We start from the raw sequence: 25747 nt of genomic DNA on the forward strand, positions 1-25747 counted from the left end.
TAAAAGGCATGAGGGGTACCATATATATAGGTCCATGGTTGTACTATACGTCACATGACTCACATGTGAGGTCAATAAGGGTGTGTTATTGTTTTAATGTTTAGTACACCAATTTATGTACTATTATAGGTTATAATTGGTGTTAGTTGGTTCGGTTTTCAGTTTATTAGATTTGAACTAAAAAACAGCTCTAATGAGTGTGGAGTATGACGCTATGGTATATGATTTTATGTGTTATTGTTTTATGGTTTAGTACACCAATTTATGTACTATTGTAGGTTATATTCTCATTTGGCTCTGCTAATAAGATGTTTAACATAAACATTTAACCTTTAGGTAAAATACAAAGTGGATAGTTGATACGGACAAGGGCACGAAGCCATTTCACATACTATGTCAAACAATATGGACTATATGTGTAATTACTTTTTAGTTTTTAATTTAATTTTTTAATCCATAAATAATTAAATACGACTTATATGAAGATGAGAAGATTAATATGTGATTATTAAGTTAATTATGATAACTCGCACACTCTCTAACACTACTTTTAAATTACAATTGTTTTTACTATCACGGGACGTTGAACCCCTTGAAAACGCAAAACCTTTTCAAGTCATAATCTTAAATTATACATACTGAAAAGAAGGGAATAAAACATAATAAAGGTTATGAATCACTTAAGAAAAGTATTACTATGATAAAATAATAATAAATTAACATCGTTTTTTTATTTATAACTATATCGATCACAATAAATATATGTGTTGCTACTTACTAATTACATAATTTAAAATAATATTAATATGAAATAACAAATAAGAAAAGCCACCAACAACTAATTAGCCGGCGGCCTAATATTAAATAAAGCTAAGACCGGTTTTTTTCTAGAACATATATAGTCCGGCTAGCAAACTGCTTAACGAGTTAACATTCTATATATTATACCATGATCGGTATATTCTATATTTAGTCAATTAAACTAACAAAATGAATCGAACTAACACAATTTAAAACCAAACTATATATTTGATCATGTTCAGTTTAAGAAATCTGAACTGAGTATGTTTAAGCAAATAAGTATAATAAACCGAAAAACAAATCATTTTTATTAAAGTTTTTTCGCACAACTCTTGTTCAATCTTATATAGCTCAACTCAATCCAATAACAATAATTGTAAAAAAAAAAAATAACTGTCTTAATTAAGATCGATTCAATACGAATTTAGTTTGCAGTAAAGTTGAGGAGGGATACGAAGAATGACCAACTTAGGGCGGCTATACAAAAAGAAGTTGTCCTGATGTTGTAGTTAGATCAGACTTGATTGTTTTACCTATAAACTTATGACAATGTATATATAGATCGGGACTAGCTAGTGAAAAAATAAGTATACGTTCAAAAATATTCCTACGTCAAAATATACAATTAAAATAAGTAATAATGCATGCCTTCATAGCAAAATTAACGGAATGCAAACCATATTTTGATGGGTTATATATCACAAATTAACTTGTGGCTTAAACCATAATCAAATGCCAACTATAGAAATGGAGTTTCTCCTCCACACAGACCACCACCTTAACTTTTGTTTCCCAAAATAGCCATTGTTCATGCTATATATTCATCTTCCTCCTAACATTACTATCAACGTGCAACAAGCAATCTTCTAAGGATCTCTTCTCTTCACCTCCCAAATCTCTAGCAGCAACAAGGATTATCCTTTTCACTGATTCCTTAATATTAAGGAAACACTAGACAAGGATCGAATCTTTCTGTTGGTTGCTGCAGGTATAGTTATTATTATTAACTTAACACTAATATATAATAATCATATTCCTAACATATATTTTCAATCACATTTTTTATAACAAATTGTTATTGTTTTTGAAGAGATTAATAAAATGGGGAAGAGAAGCTGGTTTTCTGCCATGAAGAAAGCAATGAGGGCTTCTTCTAAAAAAGAGAAGGTGTGTATGTGTGTGTGTTCCTACTTACTTTTTGCATATTAAAATGCATATATATGTGTATATATATATATATGTATAGGGCAGGGTTAACGTAAAAAACAATATTTTTGTGAGAAAAGCATAAGAATAGATGTAAACCCTTGGATCTAAGATCTAGTTGTTGAGATTGGTAGTTTCTAAAAGTTGTATAGTTTCCTATTTACATATTATAGTGTCCTATTTAGGTGGTGTATTTTATTTTAAAGCCTTCTCACACTTCTCACAAAACAATTGTTTTTTATTTGAATTTTCTCTCTCTCTCTCTCTCTCTCTATATATATATATATATGAGTTATAATTTACTAACATGTTCATGATGACAGAGATCCCCAAAATCCAATTCAAGTCCCAAAAACTCATTGAATGTGAGCTTGGATGCATGTTCATCTCATACACAACCTGCATTGGCTAACCCCCTTGATCAATATCATCTAATAACCGAAATGGAGTTCAATCTACCTGAGAATGAGGACATCAAACACGTGGATTCGGTCACCTACACCACAACTGTTGTACAAGATGCCGATGTCAAATGCACGACATCTAACTCTTGTTTCCTAATTGGTAAAACAAGGGAAGAAGCCGGTGCCATCAAGATTCAAACCGCTTATCGTGGATACACGGTAATTTTCTTTTTAGAAAATAAACTCGAACAAAAATACAAACTGACCCCGAAAATCGACTCCCAAATTAGTGATCTTTTAAACAAGAATCACCAACTCTTGTCATTATAAGTTTTTTTTTAATTTGTGGAGTTTGGTTGTTTTAGGCAAGAAAGGCTTTCCGGTCTTTGAGGGCAATGTCAAGACTGAATTTGTGGATACAAGGACAAGCGGTTAAACAACAAACTGCGTCCACGTTGATGCGTATACGGACAATGGGTCGGGTCCAGTCCCAGGTCGGGACCCGGAAGACTCGAACAGCTGAAGTCAATCAGGCTCTCAAACGTCAACAAAGGCAGAAGCGCCAAGTTCTTGAAAAGGTTAGTGTATAGATTTTTACATCAATCATTTTTTTAAATGAAAAAGACAAAAATCTGGCACTTTTTGAATAGCAAAACTAAGTTTTTTAAAAATATTAATTTTTCTAACTTTGTGTTGTTGCATTATGATTTGGATATTACAGCAAGCCTTTGATCTGAGCCCAAGATCAAAGGAACAAGTAGACGCCATGTTGCGAAGCCGAAAACAAGCTTCCGAAAGACGAGAAAAAGCGTTAGCTTACGCAAAGATTCGTCAACAAGAGTGGAGGAACTCACAGAAATCAGTTCCTGCATTCGAATGGAATTGGAGTTGGTCAAACCGATGGGATGCAAATAGACCATGGGAAACAAAGTCACCGGTCAAACGCCAGGTGTCACCCTCTAAGCCTGTGTCAACCGGTCAAGGAGTGAAACCAACCAATAACAAGTCACGGATATTGAAAGCTGTCCCCAAGAAGAGGAATTTGGTCGCAAAGTCGTTGTCTACCCGTGGTAAATTGACCACATGTGCACCTATGGTTTTGGTGAGGTGAAGAGAGTTATAAAGGGTTTGAAGTTTGAACCAAGAATGTTTTTGAGATGTATTTGTAAAGGGTGTGGAATAAGCAGAGATTATGTATGAGATTGAATTTTATTATCCCAACAAAAATTTGTATTTGGGCGTTAATGGGATGTGGCTTCATTGTTTCACTCATCATTTTGGGAATAAACAAAAAAATTGCATAACAATTAATCTTTCTTAACTCTTCTACAACTTATACAAAAACTGTTTATAATTTGTCAGTGTGTTTAACTCGGTAGATTAATAAGTTACAAAGATTGTGTCCAGGATTTAATTGTAAATGTATCTTGGTTAGGAACTATGCATTTTATAGGGAAAAATACATATGCGTGTGTTTAGACTTCAGATTTATTTCAACTTGTGAGCACGAAAGTTATCGATTCGTTGCAATCGTAGTTTGTAACCTCAATTCATCACTAAACAACTAACAAGTAGTAGAGTAAATTATAATTGTCCTTAGGTTTATATAACCTGCACGAATGGTCTTTAAACGACGAAAATTATAAATATCGTTCTTTATATGACATGTTATGTTTTTCACCCTTTCTCCTAGCTAGTGTTAAAAACTTAAAATCCTGATAAAGATTTTTGTAATGACTATTTTGGCTTTCTTATTAATAAAAAAGAGGTTATATTTTATAAATAAATATATCATTAATATTATCTATCAAGAAACATAAGATTATTAAACTTTATAATTTCTGATATATTGATACAAATAATAACAAATATATAAAAATAACAGATGAAACTATTATTAAAATCTAAGCTCTTATACAATTTCTTCTATATATCAAGAAGAAAAATATAAATAATACAATATTTATCAAATATGATGGGCTTTGACACATGTTAGTGAATTCGTATCAGTTATGCAAAGAAACGGAACTATTGGGGGATAGTCATGTACGATTAGGCCACAAATAGAACTAGAGAAGTTCGTTTTCCAAAAGTTAAGACTTCGGTATGTCTTTTAAAACAATGCTGGCAGCGTATCTAAGCTACCTTTGGGGTTGCCGCATCTCTAACGTGGTCCAGCATACCTTCAACTACTGTCTTCAGAAAGAACACTGCCTTATCCACTTTAACCTTCAACTTTAGAACTTAGTTGACATCTTCTTTTAGTGAGTGTTCTTGATTTAAAAAAGCGTGCATTAGGCATAACGCTCTCGGGGCAGTCAGAAAAACGCTTTATTTTGGTCGAAGCATGAGATTACAAGAAGCCCCAGGAAGCAACACTTCATGTCAGCAGAACTATCACATATGTTTTTATTTCTTCCTTTTCGGCTGACTGTTGGTGATGGCAACTCTTGTATTGGCTTCTAGTTCGATTAAATATGAGAACTCTAGTAAAGTTTTTAACTTAGATTCAAGAATAAAGCAAAGAAGAGGGAGGGTATAGTGAGTGATAACCTTGACTTAAATATACACATTAAGCATACACTCTTCATCTGCAGGGGATTGGACTGGTAAACACTTTTCACTGATTTTCTTTAACCTGCTAAAATAGTTTTGACTAGAAGACAACCATGAAGGGATTACTACTCTAATACCACTTTTTAACTACTGTAGAATAATCAAAGTTATGCATCTAAGAAAGTAATATTTCACACAAAGATGTTAATTTTCTGGATAATCAAAATTGCATACAAAAATCAAATAAGCAAAAATAACAAAGACACGACTGACCACTAAAGCATAAATGAAAACTACTCACTAATGATGAAATAAATCGAACTTGAACTACCCACGATCTAATAGAAAACTTACTTTGTGAACAACATGAGCTGCAGCCAGATGAACCAAACTGTGGCTAGGGGATGTGATCCGCGACTGGGTAGGACCGTGGTTGGAGGAGGGACCGCAGCGGGGACTGGGAGTTGCACTTTTAACAGGATGGCCGTCATATACAGATAATGCTAATTGTGTTAATACAGATAAATGGAAAAGCTCTAAACAACAAAATTCAAACATACAATTTATTTTTCAACATTTTCCTCAATTTTAGAACCAGCTTCACTTGTCACCAGAGATTCAGACGTAGAAGCTCCTACGTCATCATTTTCCGGAGTATCCGCCATTTCACCACCAACTCTTACCTCACCATCCAAACCACTTTCAGTCCCGCCACCAGTCTGGCTTTCCGGTGGTGGTTCCGCCACACGCAACCCTTCCCTCCCACCATCATCCCTTGTTTCACCACTCGTTTGGGGCGGCACCACCACCGGAACACCCATTCCTTTAGCAAGACAAACATACTTGAATACAAGCTTCTTATAACCATTTAGCAAATCTTCCACATCATCTATTGTCAAATCTCCACTTTTCGAGTACAAATACCGAAAATCCTCAAACTTTTCACTCACTTCTTCCTCCACAACCACACTCGCGCCTTTATTCTCCAAATCCGAAACCGACGGCACTTCTTTCAACTTCGACTCCGATACACTTTGACTATGCATATTCTCACCATTAGAGTCCCCAGAAAGCCCTGAAACAACTACCTGAGCCAATTCCATATTCTTAACGAACTCGGTTTCACTCATCGACAACGCGTTTGCATCAATGTTCAAAATAAACGATTCTGCAGAGAGCATATTGGTGAAAACATAAGCCGCTTCTCCAGCGAGTCGGGATTTGTTTCTATACCTTTGAATGTACATCAAATTCGAGTGAAACTGCGGCGGGTTAGCTTTAATGGTAACATAGATTAAAACCGGAAAAAAGTCATCAGCCCCAGGTGGATTTCCATTTTCATTACCAGAAACCGACGCATTAAACATCAAATTACTAATAGCCTTACAACAGCTAAGGATGCACGCGAGTTTGTCTCGTGGTGATTTACACGAGTTGATTTTAATAAGTTCATTTTGTGCTTGTAACCATGACGTTTCATGATATATCGGTTTGATATCCAAGTTATCAGGATGTATAAATTGTTGGATCAAAGCAGACTTTTTGTATAACTCATTGTCGGTTTTGATATCATCAGGGTGTGAAGCGAATACCCGAGGGAATAACTTTGTCATTATGTATTTCTCGAGGCCTTCACCCGCGCTATCCAACTCTTCTTCGGTTCGACCAGCCCATAAAGGGTGGGCCCGGAAACTGGCTTCCATGATGCTGAAAAATTCCTGTACGGATGCAGCGTCTCGATCTGGATCGGGAGCGTTGTTTGATAATGACACGATAAAGTTTTTGATCTGCTTGACAAATTCTGTAGCGGAAGGTTGTCGCATTCGGTCCAAAAAGTCGTGCCATGTACGGGTTGCGGCTGATGAAACTGATGATTCAGCATTCTCCATTGATGTTACTTAACTTACAAGTTACTGTATATTGACCTGCTAATAACAAATGCAAGTAATAAGTATAGCCTAGAAGATGTGTATGATTATTAACTACTGATTTGAACTATGACAATCTATTGCTTAATAATAATAATAATAATCTCAATTGAAATCTTGATTTAAATGATAAACTCTCAGGATCCCAAATTGAAATATTATGTGACCTAAATTAAAAAATTATAGGGCAAATAACTGATTGTAGCTTCAAACTGATACATTTTATGAATAATATTGAGCATAAATTGAAACGCATACCAGCGATTGAGTATAAGCAATTAAACAGGAAGTAGTTGGCGAATAACAATGCTGTAATATATATGGATTCGCATAAGAAGATATAGAGGAAGTAGTAAGTATATGGTGTTGATTTCAGGTGATATTACAGAATCCGTGTGAATGATTATAAGCTAAGCCCTAAAGAGCGATTGATTTCGAACAAGACGACCAAAGCCAACCGAGATCCGATGTATGCTTATGTTTATGTTCTGCTTACGTGGAACCTTGTTTTATATTTGAGATAAGTTTTATTGATTGAGTTTATTTGAACTTAATTTTGGTATAACCATTAAAGTTTCCTTTTAATTATTTGGTAAACTAAATTCACTATTTCGTGCCTATTTTATGTAACGGTCCCCACTTATCTAACGTTTTGACTTGAAAATCTTTTATAGGCGGAAACCTCAAGAAAACAGAGTTCTCCCCAATATTTGTGAAACTGTGAGTTTTGTTGAAGACAACTTGGACGTGTTGGAACATATACAACAATGTTCTAAACTTGAAGGTGAAACTACGAGGGTAGTAGAAGAAATTGCACAAAGCATATTTGAAATATACAACAGAGTTCTCCCCAATATTTGTGAAACTGTGAGTTTTGTTGAAGACAACTTGGACGTGTTGGAACATATACAACAATGTTCTAAACTTGAAGGTGAAACTACGAGGGTAGTAGAAGAAATTGCACAAGCATATTATTGGGCTCACTAACCTCGAAAGAACTTGCCTATATTTTAAAAGAACTAAACCCTTTTACCGTCTATTATATATCCTAATCACCTTACTACTGCACCAAAATGAGAATGGCACCCTATTAATTTATTTTTCTTTCCAACACCCCATAAACGGGTGTATAAGAAAAGCTTTGTGATTTATCTTATTTTCAAATTTCATACTAATTGGACAGTGAGCTTTGTGTATATTGCATGTCACTTTATTGTAATCATTCATGTTTAATGTGTCATAGAAGAATATTTGTAATGACATTTATATCTAGTCACTTAATGTGATATTTATAGGATTTAAATGCATGTAAGAGAGATGACAGTTTAAGCAACATTCACAAATTTGGATTGTACAAAAGCAATAACTATTTAGTCAATCAAATATTTTTTTTGGTTTTTTCATCGTAAAACTCCAGTCCAAATAACACAAAAGCCCAGTACGCACTTTTTTTAGAAGCCCGATACTCTTTTTTAGAAGCCCAGTCCCTTAATTTTACAGCCTGAGTCCCGGCCATGACAGTCTCAAACACTCAATCCATCCCTATTTGTGGAGAAGCGAATTCATAACATAAATGAGAAAAACTGTTTTAACAGATGTATCATTTTTGAGCCCTAGGTGGTATGGTATAAAACCGGTTTTTGAAACATTAAGAAAAGCTTGAGCTCACATCCTCTAATACAAAATTCCATTGCTTCTTCAATGGACCGGGCTTCCAAATTAGTAAATATTTGGGGTTCACTTGACAACTCTCTATTATAAGCTCCAAATAAAACGCAAAAATTACTGGTGTCGCATGAACCCATTCTTGACTATGTAACTCCGCCACTGTAGTTCTAAGTCTTTTGTTACGGTGTCATAGCCACTTATCTCTCTCCGACTTAATACACATTTCGATCATGTCAAAACTGATATTTGCTAGTTTGTTAATATATATTTTTTTTAACTTTTTACCTAAAGTTTATTGTTTAATTTACCTTTATCAAATCATCATTGAAAATAAAAGGGATAATATAATGGTTGGATAGCTTTTTGCAGTCTCACCTTAACGGCAATTAATTTCCTTTTTTTGAAACAATTAACATAAAGTTGTTCAATTATAGAAATGAAAAGCAGTTATATAGACTTAACAAAAGTAAATTGGCTAGAAGTAAAAGAAAGGGTAAAAAAGGGTGGTGTTGGTTTTGGAGACAGAAAGGGGACGCTACAAAACTAGAGTTAGTGAAATGTATGATTACCACCACTAGTCCATTACAACCTTTCTTGGGTCACTATGACATAAATAGTCCTTGTATAGTTGTATGGTCATTAAACTTGTATCTTGGTTTAGGTTCTTCTGAACTGCTAAATTACCTTCACTCTAGCGTGAAGGTAATTTATACGACAGTATCAATTGAAATTTTATGTGAATTTTGTCAGGATCAGTTTTGAGAACACGACATATGACCAACTGGTTATCTAAGCAAATATATATTAATCAACAATTTATAGTATATGAATGATACAGCCAAGTTATAATTAATCAGATTATATTTTCATCGTTTATGTAATATTTAAGACGTATAATGACTTAAATACAAAACCCCTTGTCAAGATCAAGTCACTTCTTGTTCATGACTTTTTGGATTCACTCTTTGCCACTTTGGATACCTATCTTTAATGACGTGGCCTTCTATTAAAATTTAATTGATGATGGTACTAGATGACATAATTTATTGCGAAAAAGACTAAATTAAAGGATCACCAACAACTTAATGGTCAACGTAAAATAATGTTATCCATTGTAAAGTCAGGTTGGAACGAGCGTCCTCGTGTCCGCACTAGACGTTTCACCGGTCATCTTCTTCTGGGGTCGGTCCTTCTCATCGTCACATCCGCAATTTCTTCTTTTTCTTTCATGTCTACTCGAACAGCTGATATAGACTGTTTTCTTGGCATAATACTCTTACCATTTTATTTTTCTATGTTTTTAGTTTCTAAATGTTATAAGTTGGTCAATATATTTCAAATCTCAAATCACAATATGTATCTACTTCTTGTATATCAACAAATATCGGTTTAAAGGAGGTAGCATAGTCTTTAACCGATCTAAATTATATATGTTGGTTGTTAACTTTTTTAACGGCTAAATGGCTAATACGCACCCTTTGATACTAATGAAGAATCTATATAACGTGAACCCTAACCGTGTTAATTGTTTTGTAACTTATTAAGATAAGACTTTTTTTAAATTAAATTAGTATGGTTAAAATGATGTAGTAAAGAACTCAGTTGTATAGATCTCACCTCTATGCATAATTCTCATCTTTCCATGAAATAGATAGAGCGAAATTTAGGAGTGTTCGTTATCAAAGGACTTTGGCCCGGCGATATTTAGGAGTATTCACATCTAAGTTAATTAACTTGAAATCAAATTTGAATTTAATTATCAAATTTGGCATTTTGCAATCGAATTAGCAAATTCGAATTTGTAGTCTTTTATTCAATTTAATTGTTAAAGAATGAAAGAAGGAAAGTGTGTCATAATCAACATGAGTGCATGAAATAATGAATGATGTTTAAATGAATGTTTTATGAAATGTTAAACTTAGAATGCACATACATGTTGACCTGTTTAGCATAAATTTCAAGAAAGATTGTAATCTCTTAGGCTATGTGTAGTGGAGGGGCAACATAATAAGGCGATTTTTGACTCGTGACAAAAAGGGGCGATATGTACCCTCGGGGGGCAGTGTTGTAGCCCAAAAATGGCCCTCCCACCAATAGCTGATAGCCACGTCATCTCCACCATAACACAAGCAGACGACATGTTTGTTCTCACCCTTGTCGCCTACATTTATAGCCCCACTACATATGGCCTTATATCAAGGGGAAATCAGTTCAATAGACGAAAATTGCTACGCTATTTGGCAGAGAATGAAGATTGACATGGTTTAAATATGATGTTATACTAGTGTGCAAACGAATGTAAGATGAGCAGTTATTAACGTTAGACTTCCATATTATTAACAATAAGATCTATTCTAAGAATGTTTTGTGTAAACACAACTTACTTCAGGCTCCAATTTTCACTATTCTTTAGTTTTTTTTTTCAAGGTTAATATATTGTTGAGTATAACTACTCCAATTCTCCCACCAATCAAAAAGTTGTGCACAACTTATACTCAATCGCATTCCCTACTACAATAATGCGTCTAAGCCATTACAATGGCTTGTCCAACTTTAAGTATATTATGTATTATTGAAAAAGGGCATGAAATCGAATCTACCCCTCCTCTAGAAATTCTTGCATGGACGTATCATATCCTAAAGCTTTCAAACGTTTACTAATAAGTTCTCTAAAGGGTACAAAAAAGCAACATAAAACTAAAAAACGAGAAATGAAATTGAAACAGAGCGTAAAAAATTAAAATAAATATACAAACGCACACTACTCCTATCCTTTCTTCTCCTAATTTCTTATATTATATCCTAATCCCACACACATGAAAATGACAGTGATATTGTCCATGAGTCGAAAACAAATAGGATAAGAATATTGAAGCAGACTCAAATGTTGAAAGTTAGTAACAGATAATATGAATAAACATAACCTCTAAATCTATGTCACATTACAATATTTCCCACACCAAAACATGTTGCTTTCCATCATTCATACCCACTAGCCTATACCATTAATGAAAAAGGGCAATCTTGTAAATATAAAATTTCTACTTAAACAAAACATAACTCTTCAAAAAAAATACATTAGCCCCAAAAATAATAACCAGTTTTAACCATTCAAGACTTCCATAGTTCCATGCACAATCACTGATTCTTCTTTCCTTTTTTTTTTCTTTTTACCAATTTTACCCTTTATTTTACTTTTGTTGGTCTAGAGATAGAGGACAAAGCAACACAAGAATGGACATCAAAATGATTGTACTCTAGCAGGCAAATAAATCCCATCAAGATTTACCCCCAACAATCCCATGCCTTTTTTTTCTTGTTTTTACAGTTGAGTTGAGTGTCCTTTTCTTTTCTGTCAGTTTACTATGTCTCTTTCAAAATAAAGCTGGTTAATATGGAGTATGCACTATGCCACTTTACTTTCTTTTTCCATTTTTGACCACCATGCCCCTGCATACAAAATGTACTTCCAATATTATAAACATAATTACTTCTAAAATGTATCACTAAAGAAATCCAAAACTTATAATATCAGGTTTCATTAGGGTATTCACGTCTTAAACGTTGAGGGCATTTTCGTCATCCAAGTGGTATTGAAGTAGCAAAACTTTAGTAATCTTCTGATTAAGAAGTGAATATTTTTACTAAGAATTTTCAACAAGGAAAAACAAAGGCTGGGTTTTTCTTGTGATATATGAATTTACCATAATACCGTCGGCCTTGTATAAATTTGGTCTTGATTTAACAAGTGAAAATAAGAAAAGGGTAAAATGGGAAAATGTTTTCAAAACTGTGTTATTGAAATTACAAAGATACCCCTGGTAGAAGAAGAAAGACAGTCCCACTGATCCAACTGAAACTTTTCAATATTATTCTGATTTAACGACAGAAATGTTCTTGTTTAAAATATGAATGTGTCGGTTATTAGAGAGGAGTGGGCTACTATATCTGTTCGGCTTTGACATTAGATTCTTGCGACATGCATAGTAAAAGACGTAAATGCCCTTGGACCCCCTGATTAAACAGTATACAATCTACTCTCAATAAGCGTGATCATACTAATGTTTTTTTGACAGAAATAAATGCTCTTTTCAGGTGATAAGAGTCAGGACATCTTTCTTTCTTAGTTTTTTTTTTAGTCTACAAGTTAATATTAAGGGAAATCATAAACTTATTCATTCTCACAAATAGTCATTTGACTTTTTTTTATAGTTCGACCAATTTCCACATATTACATATGTTAGGGCCCAAATTTTATAGTCGGATCTGTGGTTAGCTCAGGATCCTGGATCAGCTCAGGATCCTGAATATACTCGAGATCCTGAATATGTTTAGGATTCTCAGATAAGTTTAGTATCCTGAGTATTAATGCTAATAAATAGATATTTCTCTCTTGGTGTTGATTTATAATTGCAGATATTAATTGTTGATTTAGTCCATGCGAAATACACGATTGGTGGTTGCATAAAACGTGTGGAATGAGTTATAACCGTTAGGATTAAGGGCCAAGTAATGGTTAACGGTCAAATACTGACTGTATGCTGAAATCTCGCACTTATAGTTAATATTAGCACGTGGGAGAACTCTATTATTGTCAAGAATCATTTCTACGTATAAGGATCCCGGATTTACTGACAGGATTTCAGTATTCGGTATCCCTGATAATTACTAACTGTTGTATTATCCTCGAATATTTGAGGTTATTTCGCAGGTGGGGCCACGTTTGATGAGTGACTCCCAAAAGAATCGGTCAAAGACGTGGGCGAACGTTGATGAACGTGGATAGACTCAAAGAAGAGTGCTCCAACGGCTATATTTGAAGACTCTTTCAGTTCCGGGATACTCGGAGAATTAGTTAGGGATTTTCAGTATAAATGGGCTGATGTGATCAGTTAGGAAAAACACATGTAACACGCACTTCACCTTGATAGCAACCAGAACTCATTGTAACACTTAGTATTCGATCAATTATCAGCCCCACCACTTATAATCACCCTTTTTATTATTAATAAATAGACGGTGATAGTTTTCACCGACCGGGTTTTTTATGCCGGAGATCCTCAAGATCAAGGGCTTTTTCTCTCGAAATCAAATCATTGTGTTTACCATACTTTTGATCAAGCACTCTACCTCACATACGAATTTGATCACAAAATTACTTTGTTAATTTTTGACCGAAACAACATATACACAGGTGGACACATGTAATCAATCACTGACGGATTACACCTTTGTTTATAATCTCTTACACAGAGTGAACTCTCGTGCGCCACGTTTTAATTTAAAAAGAAATCAGTTTTTATTTAACTTGTGGGGCCTCTAGCGTAGCAGATCTAGTATGTTGTGCAACTCATGGATCTACACAATAGGATGAACCCGCTACGCTAAAATGATTGAATCTGCTGAGCCAAAGGATCCAATTTGATACATCAGATTGAAATTTGTTGTACCAAAAGAAACTTGTCGCATTTTGGTCAATTAGTAGTTTCATAAAGGCAAAGACTATTTTGTTAATTTTCTTGTCAAAATGGAAATTAAGACACTATAGATGTCTCAAAGCCACATGGTAAAAAATCAAGGTTTGATAACTTTAGAACGGGCAAATCAGTGATTTCACAGTACCTTAACGTTTGTGGAGAAATTCTTCAGGTGGGTTTGGCGGTAGGTTGCTTAAAAGCGACAGTTGGAGCTATCCTGCAACTCCTCCTTTGATGCTCCAATACGAGCTCGCCTGCAAACCAATCAAGTTTCTCCATATTGGTCTGCTCACTAATCCTCTTACCCCCAAAAAGAACCGACTCCACATTTTTTTGTGTCAACATTTCATCTGCTATCTCCGTCAGCAACTTGATGTTTTTGGGGCTACAGTCGGTGTCAATGTTCACCCCACAACGATCCATACTTGATCCATTTGCCTAAAAATGAAACACAAATATTAGAGGAATATATTTGATCTAAGCTATAGTGATTGTTACTACCGCGCTACAGTTTTGAAGTGGCCTAACAACAAATACTCTAATTCATTTTATTAGTATAACTACTGACTCTCAAACACATGTCACTTGGCCTAGAAAGAAGTTACTAAGAAAAGAAGGGTATAAACATGTCCCATTAGTTTTCAGGTAACATGTTTTCATAGATACCAGAATAAAAATTTAAGTTACTGTTATTGGGGGGAAAATTAGACATTATCAAGAAAAGTCATAATACTCATTCAGTCATTTGGACCCCCTGACTGAGTACTTGGTTCTTTAAGGTTTCAAAGACAAGAGAGAAATACAACTGTTGTACTCTTGTCTGTAGTTATTATCAAATGTTATACCATGTTTACCCTTGTCTATAAACTTCAATTATGGATTAAAGATATTTCAGAAAAGGTAAGGATGAACTCTCGCATTCTATTTTGTTAAATATTACCAAAATTCAATATTTACTTGGTCAAGAACGATCCGAGCCGCTAGTAAACTCGTGAGCTACTCGAGATTGGTGTGTAAAAACTTAAAAGCTTGACCCGAGCTTCATGTACCAAGTTTGGCTAGAATTGCAAGCACATGTCACCCATTTATATAAAAATAATAATTTATATTCAATATACTAAAAATATATAACATAATAAAATAATATGTATGTAAGATATAGAAAACTATAATAATAAAATATGCAAAAATAATTATATATGTGTAGATAAATAACTAGATAATCTACAAATAATAAACGAGCCTAGCTCGAGCTTGAAAACTTTCTCATGAGTTTCATCAAACATTGGGTGTAGATCTCAAAAAGAGTTGAGCTCGAGTTTAGTTAAGCTAAACGAAGAAAGCTCGGTTCCACTTGTTTACAACCCTAGTCTCATAGAACGTGACCCAACATCACGTAAAAGGAACTACGAAAGTCAGCTGTCTTATGCAAATAATGTCGTGCTTGCCTATCTGTCTCAAGAAAGCTACACATACACAAAATGTTGTGAAAAGACACCAATTGGCTCTGTAATAGCTGGAGGAAGTAGAATGAAACAAAATAATATCTGTGGAAGAATGGCCATTATCCATATTAAATTGCATAAGCCTAAAAAACAACACCAGGGCATGTAAACTAGCAAACAAACCATAATCATTCCTGCAAGGACCATCCATCCTCTCTCGTCCCAAGTAATTTATAACCTTTTCCAACATTTTTGTGGCATTATCGATATTCAATCCATGTATTTGACCCAAGAAACAAATTGACACGAGCCCACATGATGAGTTTCAAATGACCAATTGTCAATTTGGGTGTTATTTGATTTGTGACTGGACGCGGTATGGAGAATATAACTATGAGTCAAAATCTACACAGTATTTCAAATCTACTATGCGAATCTGATTGATAAAAAGAAGGAAATTTATCAAACAAATCAATTTGACCAAAATTTTAAAGAAAAAACTATCCTAGCATGTGATATATGATTATTTAAAACTAAAACTAATTTAACAAATGACTGAATGAGTGGTTTTTCAATTCAATTTTTATAGTAATAATAAAAATAATAAGTAATAACTATAATAAAGGTTAAATTCTATTGGAAATGAACTTTATGGGAAAATTGCTAAGAAGTTTATCAAAATAGTCAAGCATTAAAAAAGGTTCAATACAAACATTAAAAAATATGTTTTACTCAGCGGGATAGCAGATTCTTTTTAGGAGGTGTTTGGTCCTTATTTTACTTTATGTAACTTTTAATTTTTGAAAAAGTTAAAAAAAAGTGTTTGAGATTATTTATTTACATGAGAAGATAAGTTGATAAGTTACGAACTTGTAACTTGGAATTCCAAAAAAAATCTATAATTACATAAAAAATCACTATATTTTATTTCTTATTTTCAATTAAATGATCATTTTTAATATTTTTATTATTAATTTTTCTCTAGCCTTCACACACAAACATTTTCAAAATAGGGCGTGAACAAGAACTTTTTCTAATATACTGAAACATTACTACAAATTCTCCCACCTCCTCTCACAACATCGTAAGTTAATCCTTACATAATAGAAAAACCCTCACAACTTTTATTTAGTGTTTAACCTGTGGCAATGACTTTTTTTAGTGATCCCACGGCTAGGGCCTAGGACCTCTTTTTAGTGTTTAGCCAACGACTAAAACGCACCGTTGGTGCTTTAAGGCATAGCCAGCGCGCAGCAGGGATGCCTTTTCTCTTGTTATTTGACTATTCGGTAAAAAAATTAGATGTTAATTGATAACCTTTCAATGATTTCATTAAAAGGTTACCCCGTTAAATCAATCAGATAATTAACTTCACTAATTTAGCAAAATTGCCAAAATTATGTGTTAAGTTTTCTACCAAGTGAAAGAGTAAAAATTTTGAAAGAAAAAAAACATGGACCACATACAGACCTGAATACGGACGTAATTACTGCTACGGCATTGACCAAACGCCAGTGAAACACCGTGGTCCACCATCTCCGCCGAGCTGTCACCGGATATTCTCGCCATCGGCAACGCCCACTCTTTACCTTTCCACCCTTTCACCTTCTTGTAATCATACTTCCCTTCCATCACCTGACCCGTACCCAACGATACCACCAGCAAATCCTCCACGCCTCGCACGAACGGAAACTCATGCTTATTATGCAACACGTGCGTAATCGCAGCCGCCGTAGGGTTACTCATCGCCAAGCCACCGTCAACCGCCACACACCGGGTCTTCCCGTCAACAGACTTCATCGATACCGGCTTGAATAAACTTGGTAAAGCTGACGTGGCACGGCACACCTCCCATAACCGAAAGTCAAAGCTGTCCGTTTCCAATGCGTCAGCTCGCGAAAATAGAAACGGAGCTGACGTGGAAAGGTCGTAACATGGGATCAAAACCGGCTTTAAAGTGTTTTTTAAAGTCAAGTTACTAAAAGCCTCCTTCATTACGTTTTCAAATCCAACAGCGTTTCGAACCATACTGTTTTTTCGAAATAAACCGAGACTCGGTTTTTTATCGTAGAATCGGTTTCCGTGTTCCGCCATAAACTTCCAAGTGTCCTCCGCTTTGAAAATCGGACGGTTATCGCTTCGACTACCAAATAACATCGCGGTGAAGACTCCGCCCACGCCCGTGCCGGCGGCCACGTCGAAATAATCCGCGATTCTTGCGTCCGGATTCCCGGACTTTGTTTTCAACGCGTTTTCGAGATAGGCTAAAGCTTTTCCCGCGAGAATACTCCGCATGCCTCCGCCATCTATTGAGAGGACGCATATTTTACCTCTTTGGTTTTTCACTGACTGAACGTCAGTACCAGTATCAGTATCAGTATTATTATTAACTAACACGTCTTTAGGTTTCCAGAGTTTATGATCATCGTAACCGAATAAAAACTTCGACTCGAGAATCGAGAAGATCTCGTAGCTGAGCTTATCGGTGTCGATGCTCGGCTCGTGCAGCATTTCCAACGATTGATGATGATTCAAAGCCATTTTTTTAAAAGCAAAATTGTTTTTTTTTTCACAAAGCCTATTTATAAACTCTAGTTCAGTGCATTCAATTGCTGGAATGCGTGAATCCTGGCTGAAAATTTACTAACCAGGGGAAAAACACACAGAATAATAAATAACAATTTCACCTCGTGTCTCCCGCCAAAATAGAAATTGTCACAGGCATTTTACACAAGAAAATAAGAAAAAATAAAATGATAATAATTGATTTGAATTGAAGGATGTGAAAGTGTATATGGTGAAGAGTTAAGAATATGAAAATGAGAGAATGGAGGACATGACCAAGGGACTGGAGAGCATGTCTGTTTTGTTACTGATATTTATATTATTAGTCGCTGAACAAAAAATATATATTATTACTCTTTTTGTCTGGTGATAATAATACAACTAATGAACTAATATGTAACGTACAATATAAATCACGAAATGGTTTAATGATTTATATTTCTATAAACTACTTTATTTTTATGTTTTTCGTATTAATTTATTTTCCAAAAAAGATATTTGCCATCTAAGAATAAAGTTGTAAAAAAAAACAACTCCCCGTATAAAGTTTTCTAATAAAAAATTGGTTTATGGCATCAAAAATTCATTGAAATATAATAAATTTAAAAAATCTATATTCAAGTGTTAATTAATTTTCCTTTTACAACCATGAAAATGATGATGGTGTAATCTCTGTAAATACTATATAAAAAATTATGCTCAATGTGACACTAATTTATGGTGATGTATCTATTTTGGTGTGTATCATACTATAATTTCATCAATGATCAATGTATATAATAATTGCATTTGATACGCGATCAACACTTAGGTATCACATTTCCATCAACGTAGCATCATAAATTGTGTTTTTACTAGAAGAATCTTTGTAATGCTTGACATGAACTCGCTTGGTACCTATAACTTAACGTTCGTTTTTTTAATTACCATGGTTAGTTTTATAATACATATATATTTTTCATCTTTATTAGTTTACATACATCTTCAACCTTTTCGTAACATTTTCATAAGCTAGAATAATTTAGCAAAATAATAGAAGGCAATTTTTAATTATCTTCTAGCAAAAAGAATTATGAACCAATTATGTGTCTACTTAGGAAATAATTTGGTTCCCCTAGCTTACACTTTAGGATTTCAACCAGTTAAGCCACAGGTGAAGGAAGCGAATTACAATTTAAGCTTGCAAAATCAATGGCTTTTAAAAACTTGACATGTGAGGAGTGTACCGCCCATTAGATACGGGTACGTACTCACCCTGCAAGTCTTGCGAAGTTGATATGGGCATGTGGGACTTAGGGAGAACCGTATCATCCGTTGTGGTGTCGTTACTGGTGCAGTGGTGCTCGTGCTAGCATGTTAGGAGTGAAGGTGATGTGCGACCTGATCTCTCTGATGGTCTAGTGATCATTCAAAGATCATAAACAAATAAATAAATAATTCAAATGTTTACGAGATGAAAAAACATAAAAAGTGATCATTCAAGAAGCAGCAAGGAAGGATGTGAAACGAGCATTTGGTGTTCTTAAGCAACCTTCACAATCTGGCGTGAGCATGGCCACCAAAAAGAATAAGAAACATAATGTATATGTGCATTATATTACACAATATGTTTTTAGAAGACAAAGATCATGCGATTTTAGGCGTGATGAAATTGATGTTCAATCATATTTTTTTCTATAAGAAATTGATGTCACACAAAAAAAAAGAAGCTAGCATTCAGTAATTACGTAACGAGAAACACATAACAACCTTTACATTTGAATCCAGGGAAACATATATACTTACTTCGATTACCCGACGAAAATTAAGATCAGTTTTTTATCCTTTTCAATTGAAGTGATTTATATTTGTTTGTTGATGTTAATCATATTTTTCGTTTTTATTTATACTTATTACGTAATTGTTTTAAGAAATAGTATTTTTCTTTGAATGGCTGAAAGTTACACTCTACAGGAATCAAATTCTTAACATTCTACATCCAAACCACCTCACCACTCCACTGAAGTTGGAATGACTTTTACAAAATAGTTAAAATATCATTTGTATTATTACAAATATGTTAAATAGTGAACGGTGGACATTGCTAAAGTTGAAAGATTAAGGAAGATGATGATGTGACACTGATATGACATATAATGGTGAACGAGAAGTACACCTCTTGATCTAATGACTATTAGAAGAGATTGACACGTGAGGATTGTACCGCCTAGGACACTCTGGCCATGCGTCGTACTCACTCAACAAGGCCTAAATTGCAGTCAGCGTCTTTAAGATTAATCGACACTTTTCCCAAGTCTCATTTAAGAGAGGAAAGGAAAAGAAAGGAAAGAAAATAAAAAGTGAATTGTGTTCCTAAGTTTTTTCTGGAAAAGAAAGGAAAGGAAAATCAGTTTATTTAAGATGAGAAAGGAAAAGAAAATGTGAGAAAGAAAGAAGAAATAGAAGGAAAAGTTTTCCTTCCAATTTGAAAAGAAAGGAAAGGAAAAGAGAATGGTGAAAAAGAAAAAAAAGAAAAGAAAGAAAAGAAAAACTTTCTTTTCTCTTCTTAATTGAACTCAGGAATTGATTGAAATTTCAAAATCAGTCCACTGTGTGTATAGTGTTCAGACAGTCAATCAAGGCTTTATGATTTGCTTTAACTCCCGTGTTTTTGTCTCACCATCGAACGTGTTTTGGTCTCGCCATCGAACGGTCAACGCATAACATTTTCATCATAAATTGTGACGAGCCTAACCATAATTTGAACTAAAGCACTACTGTCAATTCATGGTTAGTCCACCCATCAATTATGTGGGCATTGAGAACTTTTGTAGCAACATTTTCATTCTTATTTGCGCAACAATTTGAAGATTTGTTTAAAACAATGCACATTTGTATAATTGTATTCATCACACATATTGACATTCGTATCAACTTCAAAATGTACATTTTGTTCTTAAGCTTGAATTTGAAGATTTGTTAAAAACAATGCACATTTGTATAATTGTATTCATCACACATATTGACATTCTTATCAACTTCAAAATATACATTTTGTTCTTAAGCTTGAATACTTCAGCAATCTCTTTTTTTAGTACGCCAAACGTTGTAAACATTTATGTGAAACGCCAAATATCAACGTAAACTAGGATGTTCATGTGAAGTTATTCATATGAAGGTAAATAACACTTTTGTAAATAATAATTTGAAAATAACAATAATATTTAGTCACTTGAGTTTCAAACGGGCCTGGATCAAAAGACCCAAACCCGAAATCATTCCATAACATATACATCAACGCTTTATTAACATGGAGTCTGTGATCTTCAAATGGAAATAAACAGTAATATTAAGAACCCGCTTTTATTCAAGAACGAAAAATCAACAAATACGACAATACACATGCATAATGGAAGAACAAAAACCCGACTTGTAGACAACAGGGATTTTAGAAACCGAGTTTAATACCTTACAGTGGTCACATGTTTGAGAAGCATCCCGACAACATCGCTTGAAATTCTTTCAGCCTCGGTTTTCAGGTGTTGAATCTTTGCATCGGTTTCTTTCTCAAGACGCTTCACGTTAGCACCCGAGTCTCCACTACTCTGTTTCTCATCAGACAATAGAAATTAAAATAATGATCAAAAGTTTTCTTTACAAGATTTTGTAGACGTGACTTCGACACGTTTGCTTAAGAATGGCTGGTTCCAGTTATATTTCAACTTTTAAATCGATCGGTTCTAGTTTTAAAGCATGACCATGTAAATCATTTATCAAAATGAACAGACTATTACTGAAAGATCTATAAACTTTGGTCAACAATTAATTTACTACATTTGTCATAACTTATACTAGAGCTGTTAAAAGGGCCGAGTTGAGTTGAGCGAGGGCTTGCTCCTTTACGAACCGAACGGCTCATTTAAAAATCGAGCGAAATTCAAACCGAGCATTTTTCGATCGAACATCGAGCGATTTTGATTTTCAAGCGTTACTTATTTCCCTTTTCAGTTAAAAATTTTGAATAAGAAACAAGTTTGAAGTTGTAAATAATAAATATGTATTAGTAGTTTTTAGACAAACGTGTGGTATAAAACTATAAGTTTGACCCGTTAGCATTTTACAACCTCCAAATAAATGGCAATTTTATGTATAAACATGAGGGGCAAGGGGGTCATTTTAGCATAAAAGTCTGTAGACACAGACACACAAAAACATTTCAACTTACTATTAGCCCTTGATATCTCAATATCTATGATGTGAATATCAACATGAAAGTTATCACTTGTAAATTTATCTCCTTAAATATATTAAACAACGTTTTACGTGGAATTTTAGATCAAGCTATTCACCCCTGCCCTCTAGGTTGACTTACAGCCTCGAGTAAAAGAAAGACAGAACTAGAAAAGAACCAAGACATTCTTAAGTTATTGCATCGAGTGGTCACAATAACTGCGTTTTCGTCCTAATTTAAAGCAAAAGGTTATGGTGTTCTGAACTACCTCAGCAAGCTTTCTTTGAAAGTCAGCTTCCATTTGAGCTCGGAATTCGGTAACCTCCCTCTCAGCCTCTTCTTTGGCTTGTTTTAGTCTAGCTAATTTTGCTGGTACACAATAATAAACAGCATCAATGAATTGGTATAGACTATATCCTACAAGGGAAAACGCTGAGCTGAAAGTAATCATATCATATAAACATATTATAGAGCACAGCACAATAACAACAGACCGTTTCTGGCAGCATTAACAATTTGCTGAGCTTCCTGCTCTGCAGCTAACAAGAGTTGAATTCCATTCTGGCCCCTGCTAGAATCCATGTCTGCTCATAATACACCACACAACACCGTATCATTATAATATGAAAAGATTAAAAAGTTTATAACAAAAACCCGTAAAGGAAACTTAAGGGCGCATTTTTAGAAGTGCGAACTCAAAATTTTACTCCGTAAATGATTATATAGAAAACTAAAAAAAACATGCTTCCAAATTCCATGGTAAACCTCAAAGATTGACCTTTGTGGTCAAAGGTGATGTCAATTACTTACAACTAAAGAAATACCGAAAAACCAGCGCAAAAGTTTAATCTTTTACTGGAATATAACCTAAATGCTTAACATGGATCGTCAAGATTTGCATTTTGCCATTTTGCAACAAACAGCATAGTTTAACTAAAAATTTCCCTAGAACACAATGTCATGTTTAATAAATAATAAATTGCACCAAAATTATGTAGTTTGACAAAGTGAGACCAAAATCAACAAAAAGAATAACCAAATCCAACTGATAAAACAAAACGAGACATAAAAGCAAAAACAGCAAACAAGTGAATGATATATGAGATTGAAAAGACAAAATGAAGAGCAGAAGCAACAGCAAATGTGATGTACGAAACAAGTAATTAATATGAAACCTATATATGATGCGGAAATTTGGGTGAAATCAAGATAGCGAGAAAACCGTACCTACGAATTAGGAGGAGGAGGAGATCGATCGGTCTAATGATTAAACAAAGGGATGGATATGAGGCGCGTATATGATATGATAAAACAATACATTTTAATTAAATAATTAGGGATAAACAAACTTTTCCCTAATTTACAAATAATAACTGTTGCTTCTAAGGATGGCAAAATAACTTGAGCCCAATGGATATATTCGAAACCCGAAGCCACCTGGAAGGGTGTATACGAAGCCCGACGGGTATTGGGCCCGGTATGGGTATTGGGATAAATGTTAGCCAACAGGTATTGGGCTCTACGAGTTATTGGTTCACGTAAAATACTAAGAGATTATTCTGTCTGAACAACCCAAGAATCACCAGTCAAATGGGGTGTTTGTTAATACATTTATTGTGACTAGTGATTAGCAGTTGAAGCATTCGACAACTACAAATAAAGGGGGAATTTGTGAGTACAATATTTGTTGTCCGTAGCTGATTAAATAACTAGGGGTAATTTAGTCATTACTAAATGTTGTAAACATGGCCCATACTAGAGGTGTGCGTTATGCGGTTCGGTGCGTTTTTTTACTAAAACCGAACCGAAACCAAACTTTCGGTTTTACGATATTTTAAAACCATTGGTTTTCGGTTTATGGTTTTTGGGTTCGGTTTGGTTTTGTATGCGGATTTTTTCGGTTTTGCTAATCGAGCCAAAACTTTTTAGGAAAAAAAGAAAAACTTGACCAAAATATTGAAACTGGCCAAGATATATATTTTTTCTTAAAATAAATGATTAATAAAATATTGAATATTTGAACTTATATACTAAAAGAAAAAAATACATATATTAAAATCAAAACTAAAAGTACCATTATTATTAGTTATGAATCATATGTAGAAGCCAAATATATTTGTTATTAACTATATGTTAAAACTAAACAAATAGTCATCGGCAGTTTTTGGTTTAATGGTTACGGTTAAGATGTTATAGTTATTTCGATTTTTTGGTTATTACGGTTCTAGTTCTTAACAAAATACAAAACCGAACCAAAACCAATACTTCAGTTTTCGCTAAATGTAACATCACGGGAATTTTGGGCCAAAAATGACAACTCGCCAAAGTTAAGGGACTAATTCTGCCAAATTCAAACTCCATAGTTAAAAATGAAAAATCTGTTTTCTTGTCCTATCGCGCTACGCGATGGGGACAAGGGACAAGCCATCGCGTATCGCGAAGGGGCTTGGTCAAACCTTCTGGAAGGGTCAACAGCGATACGCGATCGCTGGTTGAACCTACGTCATCGCGTATCGCGATGACGTGTCCTGACACCTTTGGCACAAGACTGCCACGCGTCCACACGTGGCACACCTCTCGCCACGTGTCCCGACACGTGTCACATCGTCCGCCACGTGTCCCGACACGTGTCACATCGTCCGCCACGTGTTCACACGTGGCACACCATCTGCCACGTGGCAGACCTACGTTGTGACTGTGCGTAGCTACATCGCGCTACGCGATGGGTGACTAGGAGCCTATCGCGTATCGCGATAGGATCCAAAATTTTGCCTATAAATAGCAGGTCCGGGGTCTTCATAACCCACACCAAAACACAGTTCTCAATCCTCTCTCTAAACATCTCTCTTCACCTCGAAATTCGTGCCAACGATCCACCTCGAAAACCGTGCCCGATTCCTCGATAAACGTGCCATACCTCGATATTCGTACCACTCCCCGACGACGTTCCGATCAAGAAGGTGATCCCGTACCAACGTCTCGACGATCATCTCGAAGTGCGTCCAGTGAAAAGTTGGTGTCTCGAGAAGCGTGCCGAAGTGAAGTGGCGATCAAAGCGAGTGTTGAATAGACTAAGCGGCGTAGAAGTGCTGCTCGAGTATCTAGAAAATATTAAGCCGAGGAAAGATAAGGCTTACTACCCGACTAAAATAATAATAAAATATTATAAAGGCTTAATGTCCTAGGTCGGAATTATACTCGATGTTTATGAAAAGAAATTATACAACAAAGAAAAGAACAGAAGGAAATATAAAAGTGTAGGTATATATATATATGTGTGTGATTATATATATATATATATATATATATATATATAATTCTTTGTTGTGAATATTATTTAAGTAATAAGGATATTCTTAAATAATAAAAGAAAAAGAATACGTTTCTTAGAAAAGAAGAAACGTCGGGTTTTTATAATAAACTATAGGTTTATAAATATTGCTTTTAAAACTAAAGGTTTTAAAGTAAAAGAAATGAACTAAAGGTT

The 25747-nt window shown here is 34.6% G+C and overlaps 3 protein-coding genes and 1 pseudogene across 3 annotated transcripts; 1 reads left to right on the forward strand and 3 right to left on the reverse strand.

The window, feature by feature from the left end:
- Positions 1-1590: 1590 nt before the first annotated feature.
- On the forward strand, positions 1591-3522 carry LOC143576334 (protein IQ-DOMAIN 2-like). Its single transcript, XM_077060444.1, has 4 exons — positions 1591-1968; positions 2331-2630; positions 2777-2989; positions 3133-3522. Exons 1-4 carry the CDS (start codon positions 1903-1905, stop codon positions 3520-3522), a joined length of 969 nt encoding a protein of 322 aa, XP_076916559.1. The 5' UTR covers positions 1591-1902.
- Positions 3523-5525: 2003 nt separating this feature from the next.
- LOC143576342 (vacuolar protein sorting-associated protein 9A pseudogene) lies at positions 5526-6932 on the reverse strand (annotated as a pseudogene).
- A 4820-nt stretch (positions 6933-11752) lies between these two features.
- Positions 11753-18346, reverse strand: LOC143576328 (patatin-like protein 6). Its single transcript, XM_077060440.1, has 3 exons — positions 16956-18346; positions 14186-14478; positions 11753-12013 (listed from the first exon to the last, which is right to left on the reverse strand). The coding sequence occupies exons 1-2, from the start codon at positions 18024-18026 to the stop codon at positions 14209-14211; spliced, it is 1341 nt and encodes a 446-aa protein (XP_076916555.1). The 5' UTR covers positions 18027-18346; the 3' UTR covers positions 11753-12013; positions 14186-14208.
- Positions 18347-21312: 2966 nt separating this feature from the next.
- Positions 21313-22952, reverse strand: LOC143576343 (V-type proton ATPase subunit G 1-like). The gene is made up of 3 exons (XM_077060450.1): positions 22755-22952; positions 22529-22629; positions 21313-21634 (listed from the first exon to the last, which is right to left on the reverse strand). The coding sequence occupies exons 1-3, from the start codon at positions 22840-22842 to the stop codon at positions 21491-21493; spliced, it is 333 nt and encodes a 110-aa protein (XP_076916565.1). The 5' UTR covers positions 22843-22952; the 3' UTR covers positions 21313-21490.
- Positions 22953-25747: the final 2795 nt, after the last annotated feature.

The sequence above is a fragment of the Bidens hawaiensis genome, unplaced genomic scaffold, assembly GCF_021521415.1.
Source record: "Bidens hawaiensis isolate Kalapana, Puna unplaced genomic scaffold, B.hawaiensis_p1.1 tig00028074_1, whole genome shotgun sequence".
In the NCBI taxonomy this organism is placed as follows: domain Eukaryota; kingdom Viridiplantae; phylum Streptophyta; class Magnoliopsida; order Asterales; family Asteraceae; genus Bidens; species Bidens hawaiensis.

What these genes read in the sequence shown, in the direction of transcription:
- LOC143576334 (XM_077060444.1), top strand. Translation starts at nt 1,903, where the DNA reads ATGGGGAAGAGAAGCTGGTTTTCTGCCATGAAGAAAGCAATGAGGGCT. An exon ending in CTTCTTCTAAAAAAGAGAAG is followed by an intron (nt 1,969 to 2,330) that starts GTGTGTATGTGT and finishes TCATGATGACAG; the next exon opens with AGATCCCCAAAATCCAATTC. An exon ending in AGCGCCAAGTTCTTGAAAAG is followed by an intron (nt 2,990 to 3,132) that starts GTTAGTGTATAG and finishes TGGATATTACAG; the next exon opens with CAAGCCTTTGATCTGAGCCC.
- LOC143576328 (XM_077060440.1), bottom strand. Translation starts at nt 18,026, where the DNA reads ATGGCTTTGAATCATCATCAATCGTTGGAAATGCTGCACGAGCCGAGC. An exon ending in GTAATTACGTCCGTATTCAG is followed by an intron (nt 14,479 to 16,955) that starts GTCTGTATGTGG and finishes TTTCATTTTTAG; the next exon opens with GCAAATGGATCAAGTATGGA.
- LOC143576343 (XM_077060450.1), bottom strand. Translation starts at nt 22,842, where the DNA reads ATGGATTCTAGCAGGGGCCAGAATGGAATTCAACTCTTGTTAGCTGCA. An exon ending in TGTTAATGCTGCCAGAAACG is followed by an intron (nt 22,630 to 22,754) that starts GTCTGTTGTTAT and finishes ATTGTGTACCAG; the next exon opens with CAAAATTAGCTAGACTAAAA. An exon ending in TTCAAAGAAAGCTTGCTGAG is followed by an intron (nt 21,635 to 22,528) that starts GTAGTTCAGAAC and finishes GATGAGAAACAG; the next exon opens with AGTAGTGGAGACTCGGGTGC.